General features: G+C 36.8%; 1 protein-coding gene across 1 annotated transcript in view; it reads left to right on the top strand.

Moving 5' to 3' along the window:
- Positions 1–14,045, top strand: part of LOC110293055 (cytochrome P450 2J5) — a 33,192-nt gene extending 19,147 nt beyond the window's left edge. The window contains exons 5-9 of the mRNA XM_021160819.2: positions 3,359–3,535; positions 7,039–7,177; positions 8,545–8,732; positions 12,002–12,140; positions 13,174–14,045. Coding sequence (XP_021016478.1) covers positions 3,359–3,535; positions 7,039–7,177; positions 8,545–8,732; positions 12,002–12,140; positions 13,174–13,352 — 822 coding nt within the window. The 3' untranslated portion in view covers positions 13,353–14,045. The remainder of the gene's footprint in view (positions 1–3,358; positions 3,536–7,038; positions 7,178–8,544; positions 8,733–12,001; positions 12,141–13,173) is intronic.
- The last annotated feature ends 1,461 nt before the right edge of the window (positions 14,046–15,506 follow it).

Raw genomic sequence — 15,506 nt, 5'->3', positions numbered from 1 at the left:
CCCAGATGCCCCTCAACAGAGGAATGGATACAGAAAATGTGTTACATTTACACAATGGAGTACTACTCAGCTATTAAAAAGAATGAATTTATGAAATTCCTAGGCCAATTGATGGACCTGGAGGGTATCATCCTGAGTGAGGTAACCCAATCACAAAAGAACTCACACAATTTGTACTCACTGATAAGTGGATATTAGTCCAGAAACTTAGAATACCCAAGATATAAGATACAATTTGCTAAACACATGAAACTCAAGAATGACAACCAAAGTGTGGACACTTTGCTCCTTCTTAGAAGTGGTAACAAAACACCCAATGAAAGGAGTTACAGAGACAAAGTGTGGAGCTGAGGCTAAAGATGGACCATCTAGAGATTGCCATATCCAGGGATCCACCCCATAATCAGCCTCCAAAGGCTGACACCATTGCATTCACTAGCAAGATTTTGCTGAAAGGACCCTGATATAGCTGTCTCTTATGAGACTATGCCAGGGCTTAGCAAACACAGAAGTGGATGCTCACAGTCAGCTATTGGATGAATCACAGGGGGTCCCCGGAGCTCATGTCTATAGCTGCATATATATCAGAACATGGCCTAGTTGGCCATCAGTGGAAAGAGAGGCCCATTCGTCTTCCAAACTTTATATGCCTCAGTACAGGGGAACGCCAGAGCCAAGATGCGGGAGTGGGTTGGTGGGGGAGTGGTTGGGGGAGCATGTGGTGGACTTTTGGGATAGCATTGGAAATGTAATTGAAATAAATACCTAAAAAAAAAATACTAGACACATAGAAATGTACTTTTTCTTAGTGGTCCTAATTTCTATTAATAGTTTCTTTTCTAAAGAGCAATTTATTTCATGTGCATATAAATAATTCTCTTTCTTGGATTTCTGCCAAGTTTTCTATTCTTTTGTAATTGAATTCTGTGCCTTTATGTTTTTGTTTACATTCATCATTAGTTCTTTGAGTCTTTCTTAGAATGCACTTTCATCATATTCACCCCTTCTCCCAGCTCCTTCCATCTCTATCTCCTTTCTACATTTATCCATTTTCACATTCTTTTGTTGTTATTGTTTGCTTATTAATTGTTAGTAAGTCTTCTGACATGGTGATATTAGTTTTGTTAAGTAGCTCCATTCTCCTTGATTGCATTTGGTCTGCCTTGCATCTACACAGTGCTTGGGCGTGCTATCACAACCATTGTGAGTTCCTACATGCAGATGCCTTCTTATGTCTGAGAGACAGTGCTTCCTTGAAGTCATCTGCTATCTCTGTCTCTTGTATCTTTTCTACTTCCTCTGCTGCTGTGATCCATGAGCCTAGAGAGAAGTTGTGATAATGGGTATCTTTTTTAGACCTGAACATTCTTATTGTTTTATTATTCTTTACATCTTTTCCAGTTGGTTTCTGTGTTAGTCATCATCTACTGCAAGCAGAAGACTCCCTTTTCTCTGATGAGAGTTGATATATGCATTGATTTTATTTTTAACTGTGCTACATGGGCAGCAACTTTATATTTTTAATGTACCTGTTTGAAACACTCTAAAATCTCCATATAAACTTATTACCACTGTATCTTATTCACATAACTATTTGTTTTGCTTTTATGTAAATCTGCTACAATGGTAATATTGATTTCCTACAGGATTATTATTAATTTTTTTCTGGTTTTGCCTTCACTGGTTGCATTTCAGATCATGCCATTTGCTCTGATTTTAGACTATTTTATAATGCATGGAAATATCATTTTGCTATCACACTAAGTCTTCAAAAAATCTATTCTTATAGCTTTATGTAACTCACCACACAAAAGTGACCAATTGTTTTATATTCATCCCAGAAAACATTCATAATACTATTATTATTGTTGTTGTTGTTGTTATTGTCAAATTGTTAATGTTATTATCCTGTTTTCCCTCTTACTCACTCACAGTAGCTCCTAGTTCAGCAACTCCATTTGCTTTCATACAGTTTATTCAAAGCCTGAGAACTCAAGAGAGTTTAGTGTGTGACTCAGCTAACTTTATAATTATGTGTCTCAAAAAAAAAAAATTCTAGGAAAGGAACAGAGGCTAGAAGGTGAGAATAGTAAACCTTTTTCTTCTTCTTCTTTTTTTGGAATACTCAAGAACACAAGGAATTTTTTGGACAACTGAAAATATTTTATCTCTGTAAATATTCACAGAAATCTTAGAAAGATGATACAAAATAACATCATATGTACACGCTGGTGAAGGAGTAAAAGAGCAGTTACATAAAATGTTCTACTACCATTGTATGATTGGAGTTTCTCACTCTTTACTATCCTTCAGGAACCCCAATGGAGATTAGGTTAATAAGATAAAGTTAAATAATTACCAGTACTTGCCCTACTGCTACCACCACCACCACCACCACCACTACTACTACTACTAATACCACCACCACCACCATCACAGAATTATTATGCTATTATAGCTAGAGAGCATTAGAGCAGCCATACCATGTCTGTGCCATTTACATCATACTATTAATTTTCCACATGATAGTAATAAAAGTCCATTCAATAACCACATTATTTCAATAAAAATACTGTCTTACTCATATGCAGATCATCTCATATTAAAGGGGCAAGGTGGTATCAAATTACCTCCAAACACACATGTCACTGATAATTTCTCTTAGGAAAATAAATTATGGCAGATAATAGAGAGAGGGTGAAAAGACAGCTGTCACTTGGAGGATCATCAGGAAGACAGTATTCCAAGGAGGGAGCACTTAGAAGAGGCTTCATGAAAACAGGGCCAGGGTTTATATGGATTCCACAGGAGTGCCTTCTGGGCACAATGAGTTATAACTGCAAATGTACACTCTGCAACAAGTGTACATTCTTCAAATGATTCAAGCACAAAGGATGCTAAATCACACAGAATAACACTGGCAGAAAGAAGGGAATGGGTACTCAAGGAACAACTTAGAACCTACAGTGGAAAGTCACTGGACTTGAGTATAATGGAAATGAAATGGAGGGTAGAGTCAGAACAGTAGCCATGCGTTTAAAGTGTCACACGTTTCCTCTGGAAGCCCTAGAGTTTAAACACTGGCCATGGGCTAAAGTCTAGAAAACTACTGCATGAAATTCCAGCCTCTAGGCAGGAGAGGTGGTGGCATGTACAAGGGAACAATCAGATAGGACAAAGAAAAGGGATTGGCGAATCAGTATGTTTTCTATGCTGAACTAAAATTCTCCCTTTAGACCTGAGAAAAGAAACTTTAACTTTCTTCATTATAAGAAACAAAGAGAGAAAGACAAGACTGACGTAAAATATGGAAATTGATGCCAAGGTGTTTCTATGATTATCTTATTTCCCCAACCAGCTCTACAATGGCTTTCCACGTATAATGAAATATCTTCCTGGACCACATCAGAAAATATTCAGAAATTGGGGAAAACTGAAATTGTTTGTTTCTCATTTCGTCGAGAAACACCAGAAAGATTGGAACCCAGATGAGCCAAGAGATTTCATTGATGCTTTCCTAATAGAAATGCAAAAGGTAAGGAATATGCTTCCTGTATCATCTTCTTACAGAAACATTGGCCATTTAATAACGAAAGTACTCGATAACATTTCCTGTATTTACAGTGCATTAACATTGTGTGTAGATGTTTTCCTCTCTAAAAGTCACTCTGGGAAGTTGATTTTGAGAGCTGCTCCTTCTTCTAGAACACATCTAAGTGTCTAAGATCATAGGGTTTATGCAATTGCTGTTCTGTTCATTATTTCCTCATTTTCCATAAGTGGTCTCTTGACATATGGTAGCATAGACTGAGTTTCTGAATTGGAATCACTAGAAGGAATATATGTTGTACATGGACATACATTTGTAGTGTTTGAAAGGGGGAATAGAATATCTTAAATATGGGGGAACTAGCCCTCTGCTCAGATGTGTCTGAAAGATTTTCCTCTTATGGTCATCCTGGGGTGGATCTAACCTGTATATTACTGCAATTCAGATTGCAAAGTAATTGACAGGGATTTGATCTTTGGGGGGGGGTTCATTTTACATTGCCTCCAATAGCTTTCCAAGTTTCAATATCTTCCAATGTTTAGGGAACCAGGGATTAAATTTTATATTGCTTGTACAAACTTACAGAGTTGTTGCTCTGAATATTTTGCACCTTTAGATTTTAAGAAATAGTTTGGTATTATAATGGTTCACTGATGCTTCATGTATCCCATGTTAGACAGCAGCTACAGGGTTTCTTGCAAGCTTTATAACCTGCAGGAAAACAATCCTAGTGAGGTAAGAGTCAGTGTCAGTTCAGCTTAACTTAGTTATCCATGACTGATTCAAACTTCCAGAATCTGATGCCAAGTCATTTACTTTAGCCATATTTGAGGACAGCACAGTTTTGGGGAAAATTTTTCTGACAACTCAATTCAGTGAGTATAACAATGCTTAAAACATGTTTACATTTACAATAGTCCATAGTACATCTGTACATTAGTCTATAGTACATAGAAATAGTATATCTAGCTTCTTTCTCTCACAAAGATAGGTATTGGTGACTCAAAGACAGACTTAAAGATTTAGGGCCTAAAGAGAATGACTGAGGTAACATATTGGCTGCCAAAGAAGGGATCGGCCTGGTCTGAGGTAATATAGAAGTCATTTAGGCTGTTGAAAATTATAAATGACAACTCTCATTGGAATCGATTTAATGGACTGAAAAGCAATGCTCAGCATTTAGGGTGAAAGGGTATGGAATAAAAATAAATAAATTCTCAGAGATTTGGGGGATATCTGGCCTTACAGATAGCAAAGGATCACCAAGTTGTAAACTTCCTACACTCATAGCATTCTGGGAGGAAGACAAGAAGGCATCCCCAACCTTTGAAGCAGTATGTATGCATGTTTAGCATGCCTGGCTTCTCCAATGCTCATCCACATGATGTATTTTCTTCAATATAAATGTAACAATAATTTAATTTGGCAGCTGCATCTCCTTACTTTATGCTGTTCTCCATTAACTGTACAAGAAAGCAAGATTTATTTAAAACTCCACCTAAATACCTTAGGAATTAAATGATCTATCTTTACTTTCTATGCTAATCTGACTGCCTCCCAATCCAATCCCAGGATACTTGCATATTATTATTAATCTGGCTCTTTGTGCTTCGGGTGTGTTTCCAGCATCTGTCTCTGGACACCTTCCTTATGACTCCAAATCCTTCATCCTCGTCACTGATCAGAATCTCTCTTGCTTCCCTCTTTCCTTTCTCTGGTTGGCAGACATCCCAACCTATTCTTTAATCCACCCAGCCATTGGGTGATCAACACTTATTGACAAGATAGAGCATAAATGGTTAAGAACTGTTTACACAAACTTGGGTCAGAATATTCTTAGATAAGATAATGCCAGTTTGAAACAAGATATGAGGGCAGAGAAATCAGTATTTATATAACACAAGAGTAAAGTTTATACAATGTACAAAAACATGATTCCTATACATCTGTATGCACAAGACCTCTCATCAAATAAACCTAAACTTGCAGGTGCTTCTTCAACCTCCATGCTTGGACTGATCTTTCTTTCAATAGTCCTCCACTTTTCTATGACTCTGATCCATTTCCCCCCTTCGCAGTCTTATGATTACATTGGAACTACTTAGCTAAATTTTGTCTTCTAATTTCAAAATCTCACATTAAGTACATATACAAAACATCTCTTTTGATGAATTAGCTAATGTGAACATGTTCTATAGGATGTAGGTGTTTTAATTTTGTTTATTTAGTCATGTTTTATCTATATGAGATGAAAAAAATATAAGGTCAAAATTTTAGACACATGGAGTGCCATCAATTCAAGAAAGAAAGGTAAGGGTTGAATTATATTTGACTTACTATCTTGAAAAATACCAAAATATTACCTATACATCCTGCATCCCCTATCTCTTGTCCACATCTGAAGAACTGTACAGAAATCAAAAGTAGCATTTAACCTTGAGAATTCTGTTATTTTATATCTTACTCAAAACTAGTTATCTAGAATACTTCAGTCTCTACTGTGCAACAAATGAAACATTGAGCTGAATGCTAGGATTTACCCTTTAAGGTTTAGATAAGATTTTTGCATTCCTCCTTTCTCATTATTACCACCATCCATTCTTCTATACAGAACCCAGTAATATCGTCAAAGTAGATGTTGTTTTGAGTTGAGAAAGCTGCTGGCTAAAGTATACCATTGAATTGACATTGTCATCTATGACTCAAGGAATTTAAACAGCTCTCTTGCAGTTGACAGAGAGTACATTTCTTCCTTCTTTTCTTACTTCATCTTACTTACACAGTAACCCACAAGTGCATTGTCTTCTCATAGGAGATGATGCTGGCTATATAGTGTTTAGATATAGGCTTGTAACATGAGAAACTATATTAACAAATTAACGTTTCTAGAAGGAGAATAAAAATAATGGTATTTCATGAGAAATAATTGATGAAAACAGGTTTTTAACTATAAAAGTTACTATAATGATGGGTTTGTTTGTAATTAACGTTATTATTTCAGGTATTCATAAAATAACTGGTTTGTTGACTACTTGCTCTGTGGTTTTCAAACTTCATAAAATTTAAAATGTCCTTTCAATGAATGTGTCTTATTCCCATTTTATAAAACACGCATTTGAACAATGGAAATGCAAAGTGATTTTCCCTGAGTCATGCAGCTAACATATGATACTGTTGATATAAAAAACAAAGTTTATCAAAGGCACATTCTTTATATACTGAAATATCTTCTCAGAAATTCCGAGAATGTGGTATTCTTGGTTCCATTCACTTGAGTGCCGGAAGCTTTATTAGCACTTGGGAAAAGAGCTCAGTTATGATATCTGTGTTTCCTTATAAAGTCATACAGAGGGTTGTTTTTATTTATTTATTTATTTATTTATTTTTGCCTATGGTTGTTTCCTTTTTCCTCCACTTCACATGGTGGAAGCCTTCTATGAAGAGACAAACAAGCCTTCTGGATAAATGAATATACATTGTTTTTTTAGGACCCTGATAGAACTACAAGTTACAATGAAGAAAACCTTATCAGCACCACTCTGGACCTCTTTTTGGCTGGAACAGAGACAACATCCTCAACACTGCTGTGGGCTTTGCTCTACATGGCTGTCTATCCAGAAATCCAAGGTGAGCATGGGGTTTGTCCCGGTAAAGGTGACATGGTGCTTCTGGAAATTGTGTCTCAGATAAAAAAAAAAGAAGATAGCAATGTTGGAGTGGGAAAAGTTGGAACAGCTATGATGCAATGTGAACTGATGAACAGACATGTCCTCTAACTGTTTTATTAGGACATTGTTGGCCCAGGGTACACATGTTCTTACAACATGACCATTCCCTCATCATTATCATCATCTTCTTCATCATCATCTTCTTCATCTTCATCTCCTTCTTCCTTCGTCCTCTTCCTCTTTGCCTTTCTCCTCTTTGTCTTCTTCTTCTTTCTTTTCTTCTTGTTTGCTATTCATTGGCAAAATTTCCCCTGAATACTGTACAAACTCCTTGGCTTTGAAGGTGACATCTTTTAACACTTCTCTGACTCCTAGCCTGACCCATGCTTTATGTAGTTTTGCTATATGTCCTCTTGAGGCACTACTCTTATTCTTGCCTTGATTTCAAAACATCTTGTCTTCCTTCAACTGATAGTGCAGTATCTTAAGTTCTCTACATCTAGAAGAATCATCCCAATGCTATCTCCTTACTGGCACTAGTGGTACTAGGGATGTTAATCACACTGTATTTTCCTCTCAAAAGAAAAGATTTAAAACCTGTTTTCTACTCAGAGAGCTAGGAGCTGACATGGTTTTGACATTAACTTTTTGTGTTACCAAGCTACACCAAATCCTTCCCCAGACACTTATCATGAGCATGTTTTCTTAGTTAATTTATAAAAACTATCTTTATAGAAAATGTCACTTGAACTGCACAATTACTTGTACAGTATAAATAGTTTCAATTTGGTTATGTTTTAAGGTGTGTGTGTGTGTGTGTGTGTGTGTGTGTGTGTGTGTGTTGGATTGAGTAAAATATTCCCAGAAATCACTTTTCAAATTGTGCTGTGCTTAAATATTCCTAAAATAAATTACTCTATGTCAGACTTCTGGAGTTTGAACCAATATATTGAGTCATATTGAATCAAAGTACTGTCTATATACAATTATAAATTATCCCACAAATTTATACTCTTCTGTGTCTTGTATTTGCAGAGATGCTCCCTACCCACCCTCTGCTACTGATGTCCGTATTGATATGATTTGTGCATTGTTTTTGTCCCTCCACTGGTTGAGGGAGATTGTCCAATTCCATCTTTTTTTCTTCCTCATAGGTTTAGAAGATTTAAGCAGACAAGAATAGGTATACTTTTCATTTCATGGAGCATTTGATTTTTCCAAATAATGACTAACAATTTATTTACATATCATAACAACTAGGTAGTAAAAACTTGATGAAAAATGAAATTAAAATAAAACATAATAGACACTCCTATTTTATCTCAGAAAATGTACAGGTGGAGATTGACAGAGTTATTGGCCACAAGAGGCAGGTGAGCTTGTCTGACCGAGAATCCATGCCCTACACCAATGCTGTCATCCATGAGGTCCAGAGGATGGGTAACATCGTCCCCTTGAATTCTTCCAGGGCAGTTACAGTTGACACCAAGTTTAATGGATTCCACCTGCCAAAGGTAATGATGCATTCCCAGATTCATATACCCCAGTCTATGTTGGACATCAATTTCAGAACCTAAATTTTAAAGGTGATAGATATTCATGTCCTAAGAAATAATTTCAACAGGAGAGAGAGATATCTGATAAAATTCTTAATGTATTTAAATGTTTTTTCACATATATTGTTGGGAACTGTGACAGAAGGTTCTTTGATCAAAGATATTTAAGCAAAAGCTAGCTTCATTTTACTTCCACAACCTCATCATTGTCCTGTGATTATGTGAGCACCTAGGTAGCATATATTCTATTTCAGATACTGTCTATTTGGGCAGGTCTTGGAATTAGGGACCTGCTATATGAGTTTAGGAATTTCTACACAATTCTCAAAAGAGAATTTAATACCTAAAACACATTTGAGGCTCATAGACAAACCCCAGAATAAAACTAGTGTTTCTAACATTGTCCCCATGGGCCCATTTCCAGTTTTTATTTATACCCCATAATATCACAAAAAATCTGATGTGAACTATTAATTATAATAAAGTGAGGTAGGGAATAATATTTATGAAACAATCATGACATATTGTAGACTTATCTCTTTCAAAACATCTTTCTAATTTTTCAGAGTAACTATCAATCTCCATTTTCTAGATTGGAAAGCTGAATACCAGAAAAAGTTTTCATAAGAGTTCTCTTCTACAAAGCAATAAGAAACAGTATCTGAAAGCAAGATAGTTTCAAGAATTCATACTTTCCCTAGTTCTTGCTGTATTCGACGTTAAAGGAACTTATTTCCATTCCACTCCCTATATCCATGTTCTATTCTGTCTTCACAAACTAAATACTGATGACATTATTACCCATTTCTTCTGGCCACTAGAATTCTTTTTCTATAACATATAACTGAAACTTCATTCCTTGTTGTCTATGGCCAGTCTCTGAGAATATAGATTAATTATCTAAGACCCTGGGAATATATTTTTCTAGGAGATACTCTCCACTTCAGACTCAGACAAGCTTATCCACCCATCACTGCACAGCCACCTTCTCTTTAGAGTCAGAGGAGCAGCCACTTTAGTTAGTTGCCCTTTGGTTACTGAAAAGCTCATGGCTGGAAATTGAGTTCTTGATCACCCAGGTGCTGTTTGCCTTTTTTCTATACATTTACTTAACTCTGAAACTTTTCCCACAGACTTCTAATATCAATGCTAACATCCATCCTGATGATATAGAAATAAAAGTGACTAGGTACATGAAAGGCTGGAACTTATGGCCTTGACAGTAGGAAGGCCTTGTTCCAATGATGACTTCTACAACTATGTGAGCATATTATGTAACCATTCATAGCTTAAGCTTCTTTACTCATTTCAAAGGATCCAAGTGAAAATAAAATAAGACTAGGTGTGTGGGATATAATACTCAGAATTACTTTTTTTACTTTTATAAATTAAGCCAAAATTCATTAAGTATCTTAAAACCTTGATTTGGGATTGGAGAAGACCTAGATTCTACATGAAATATCTAATCACAAGTCACAAGGAATTCCCAGGAGAAAGCACTCTAGTTCTTTGTGTATGATACGAAAGAAGAGTGAGGAACATTACAAACTTGGTAGGTGATTGTTTCAGTCTAAGAGAACAGTATGGAAGGCTACACTAAGGAAGAAGTGAGAAAGAATGGCCCAGGTTTCCCAGTGACAGAACATCATGAGGGAAAGGTTCATAACAAGGGTCATACATGTATCTGCCTAGACAGGAGTGCCTTCTGATGCATCAATAAAGTTTTTCCTAACTGTGGTCTGATTATGTGTTGTCACTTTAACACTCTATGGAAAAGAACACAGAATTAGATATTATGGCACCATGGACCTGACCATTATGAGAAACAAGACTCAATATCTTTCCTTGAACTTACAGGAAATTTCCTAGACATACAAGTACTAACCTCTTCCTATTAAGCAATTGTTTTCTGTAATAGAATAGTTCAATGTGCTGATAAAAGTTCCTATGAGGAAATGACAATTAACTATTGAAATTTTCATTATATTAAAAAGAAATAGTATATGGAAATGACACTTAAGAAGTAGCTTGGTCAGAGTGAAAACATTTAGGATATCAAGAGTCTCCAGCTTCTGAGGCTACAAATAACCTTCAACAGAGGAATGGATACAGAAGATGTGGTACATTTACACAATGGAGTACTACTCAGCTATGAAAAAACAATGAATTTATGGAATTCTTAGGCAAATGGATGGATCTGGAGGATATCATCCTGAGTGAGGTAACCCAATCACAAAAGAACACACATGATATGCACTCACTGATAAGTGAATATTAGCCCAGAAACTTAGACAACCCAAGATACAATTTGCAAAACACATGAAACTCAAGAAGAAGGAAGATCAAAGTGTGGATACTTCATTCCTTCTTAGAATGGGGAACAAAATACCCGTGGAAGAGCCAGGAGTGGTGGTTCATGCCTTTAATCCCAGCACTTGGGATGCAGAGGCAGGCAGATTTCTGAGTTTGAGGCCAGCCTAATCTACAGAGTGAGTTCCAGGATAGACAGGGCCACACAGAGAAACCATGTCTCGAAAAAACAAAAACAAACAAACAAACAAAAACAAAAACAAAACAAAACAAAAAAAAAACACAAAAATACTCATGGAAGGAGTTACAGAGATAAATTTTGGAGCTGAGACTCACCCACCCAGGGATCCATCCCATAAACAACCAACAAACCCAGACACTATTGCATATGCCAATAAGGTTTTGCTTACAGGGTCCTGATATCGCTATCTCTTGTGAGCATATGCCAAGACCTGGCAAATATAGAGGTGGATGCTCACAGTCATCTATTGGATGGAACACAGGGCCCCCAATGAAGGCGCTAGAGAAAGTACCAAAGAGCTAAAGGGGTCTGCAACACTATAGGAGAAACAACAATATGAACTAACCAATACCACCCAGAACTGTGTCTCTAGTTGCATATGTAGCAGAGGTGGCCTAGTCAGCCATCAATGGGAGGAGAGACCCTTGGTCTTGTGAAGATTATATGCCCCAGTACAGGGGAATGCCAGGGCCAGGAAGTGGGAGTAGGTAGGTTGGGGAGCAAGGTCGGGGGAGGGTATAGGGGACTTTTGGAATAGCATTTGAAATGTAAGTGAAGAAAATATCTAATAAAAAAATTTTGAAAGAAAAAAAGTCTCCAGCATGGAAGATTGAGAGCTACTCCCACTTGAGTGTGTTCCAGATATCAAGCTCTGATGCTTTGTTACCTTCTATAGGGAACCATGATCCTGACCAATTTGACTGCACTACACAGAGACCCCAAAGAGTGGGACACTCCAGAAGTGTTCAATCCAGAGCATTTCTTGGAGAATGGACAGTTTAAGAAGAGAGAATCCTTTCTGCCATTCTCAATGGGTGAGTTGTGATAAGGAGGAAAGTGTTGTAGTAGTCTCCTCCTTAGCTCTTCTGACCTCTTCTCCCTGAAATCCTCTACTTCAACTGTATCTTCTCCATGTGGCCCTGACAATAGTTTCTTCTCACTACTGCCAATTTATAGAATTTCCTGAACAGAGACTGCTTCAGATTACCTTTATTTCTCTCTGGCTTTATTTCCTAAAATATGAAATAGAGACCCAACTCTGTCTCTTCTCATAAAAAAGGTGGACCCCTAGCATATTTATAGAGTATTTTAATGTCCCAAGTTATTTTAAAGGTGTGCTCTCCTACCTATTACTCATTAAAGGTATGCTCTACTACCTGTTAATAAGGATATTAGATGAAGCTAGGAGGAAGTGCTCCCTACCTTCACACAACAAATACACAAGACAGTAACTTAAGACTCCTGATGAAATAGACCATGTTTTGATTTACACACAGGTCGTTAGAAGTTGACTCTTATTATACGTTTTAACAACACTTTAAAAATTTAGTTAAAACATAATATCTGTTTTAGTTAGGGTGGCATTGCTTTAGAGAGGTATCATGACCAAAGCAACTCTAAAAAATCAAATATTTAATTGAGGATGGCTTACAGTTTCAACGGTTCAGTCTGTTATCCTCATGATGGGAAGGATGGTAGAATTCAGGCAGAGATGATGATGGAGGATCTGAGAGTTCTACATCTTGATCTAAAGCTACCCAGGAAGAGATGCTCTTGCACTGGGCAGAAATTGAACACTAGGATGCCTCAAATCCTACCTATACTGTGACACACTTCTGCCAACAAGGTCACACCTATTCCAACAAGATCATACCTCCTAATAGTGTCACTTCCTATGAGCTAAGTCTATGGAAGCCACCACATTCAACTCCCTGGCCCCTATATATTTATTCAAATATATGAGTCTATGGGGGCCTTACATAGCCATAGCATAATGCAAAAGATATTTTTTCCAACTTCAAATGTCCCCAGTAGAGAAAGTGATTCATTTTCTGTTTCATCCCACAGGAAAAAGAGCTTGTCTTGGAGAACAGTTGGCTAAATCTGAGCTGTTCATTTTCTTCTCTGCCCTTATGCAAAAATTTACCTTCAAGCCCCCAATCAATGAGAAGCTGAGCCTGAAGTTCAGAATGGGCCTCATCCTTGCTCCAGTCAGCTACCAAATTTGCGCTATCCCTAGAGTGTGATGTCAAAGAAGGAAAAAGAATGTAGAACGGGAAGAGCTGACATGTGCTATTGAGTCACTGGGGCCTGCTCACATGAGAAGTGATAGGATGAAGGTGACTGGGGAAATATGAGAGGACAGAAGCTAAAAAATTGGATCCAGTTCCAAGACAACTATTATCTTGATGCTGTCTCTGGACAAATCACCTATGGTCCAGTAACATACCTAATCATCTAAAGGGTACAGAAAATGATGATTCTTTTCATAAACAAAGTTCTTATATGAATCAGAATCAGAGGAAATGGTAAACTAAAAACTGTATCAATAAAAAATAAGAACATAGTCATATCTTCACTTTCTCTCTTTCAGTGGGTCACAAGTGTGTACTTGCTTCTGGCCTATTAAATTTAAATTCAGAAAGGAGCTTGTAGTTCTTAGAACATGGAAGGACAAAGAGTGTTTACAAATTATGTTTACCATGGGTATATGGGGTTTCTGCTGTTTTTGTCATTATTGAAGATCAGCCTTAGGCCATGGTGATCTGATAGGGTGAATGGGATTATTTTATTCTTCTTGTATCAGTTTTGGCTTGTTTTGTGACTGATTATATGGTCAATTTGGAGAAGGTACCATGAGGTACTGAGAAGGTACATTATTTTGTTTTAAGGTGAAATGTTCTGTAGGTATCTGTTAAATCCATTTGATTCAGAAACTCTATTAGTTTCACTGTGTCTTTGTTTAGTTTCTGTTTGAAAAACCTGTCCATTAATGAGATTAGGGTGCTAAGGTTCCCCCCCCATTATGATGGGAGGACTTCAGGGTAATGCCAGGGCTTGGAAGCAGGAGTGGGTGGGTTGGGGAGCAGGGCAGAGGGGGGGAGGAAGGTATAGGGGTCTTCCAGAGAATAAACTAGGAAAGGGGATAGCATTTTAAATGTAAATGAAGTAAATATCTAATTAAAAAAATTTTTAAATTCCTAAATTGTTATAAGGATCTGGAGTTGGCAATTTTTCTGGAGCTATTTTTAATCCTTTATCAGCTAATGCCTGTTGCAAATTTATACAGCATAGAAGCAAGTCCTGAGCATCTTTTCCTGCTAATAAGATAGCAACCACATAATGTATAATGTATAATATTGGCCATTGCTGTCTTATATGCTAGATGGCTTATGCCACAAATTTTTGACATAACATAGGACTGTTTGCCATACCTTGAGAAAGAACTATCCATTAATAGCTTTTCATTGGCTCTTTAAAATTAATAGAAGGAACACTGAAAGCAAATTTTTCACAGTCCTGAGGATGCAAAGAAATAGTAAAAAAAAAAAATCTATCAAATCTACTACTATTTTATAATATCCTTTATGAATGTCTCCACTTGCTTGATTTTTTTCTTAATTATAAATATGGGTGAGATAAAATTTGGAGCTTGTGATTGAATTGTAAACTGCACCTAACAGAACACTGGCTGTTTAACTATATTTTAAATTTTATTTGCAATATTAGAGCATGACCATAATTTTGCAAAACAAAGCTTAGTTTTAAACAACCATTCTCTTTAAAATCAATACCAAAAGCATGACTTTCATGTCCAAAGTTTGGCTACCAGTTCTTACATATGAATGCATGATAGAGCAGCACTTAATATATCATTAAAGAGACATTTAAAATTCTATCCTTTATAAATCCAATTTCTAGAATAAAAATTACATAAAATATTATCCCAATTTAGAAGTATCTTTAGAGACCTGTTTTCTTGGGTTGGTTCATGTCAAGTGTTATTTAGAATAACTCCAACCCTGAGTTACCAATTATTTTCTTTTTTGTTTTAATTAGGTATTTATTTCATTTACATTTCCAATGCTACCCCAAAAGTCTCCCACCCACTCCCTCACCCACTCCCCCACCCACCCACTCCCACTTCTTGGTCCTGGCGTTCCCCTGTACTGAGGCATATAAAGTTTGCATGACCAATGGGCCTCTCTTTCCACTGATGGCCGACTAGACCATCTTCTGATACATATGCACCTAGAGACACGAGCTCCTGGGTATACTGGTTAGTTCATATTGTTGTTCCATCTATAAGGTTTCACATCCCTTTAGCTCCTTGGGTACTTTCTCTAGCTTCTCAATTGGGGGTCCTGTGATCCATCCATAGCTGACTGTGAGCATCCACT

This window comes from Mus caroli, chromosome 4 (genome assembly GCF_900094665.2).
Source record: "Mus caroli chromosome 4, CAROLI_EIJ_v1.1, whole genome shotgun sequence".
In the NCBI taxonomy this organism is placed as follows: Eukaryota; Metazoa; Chordata; class Mammalia; order Rodentia; family Muridae; genus Mus; species Mus caroli.
Note: the sequence above shows the minus strand (reverse complement) of the source record. Positions and strands in the feature narration are given on the sequence as shown.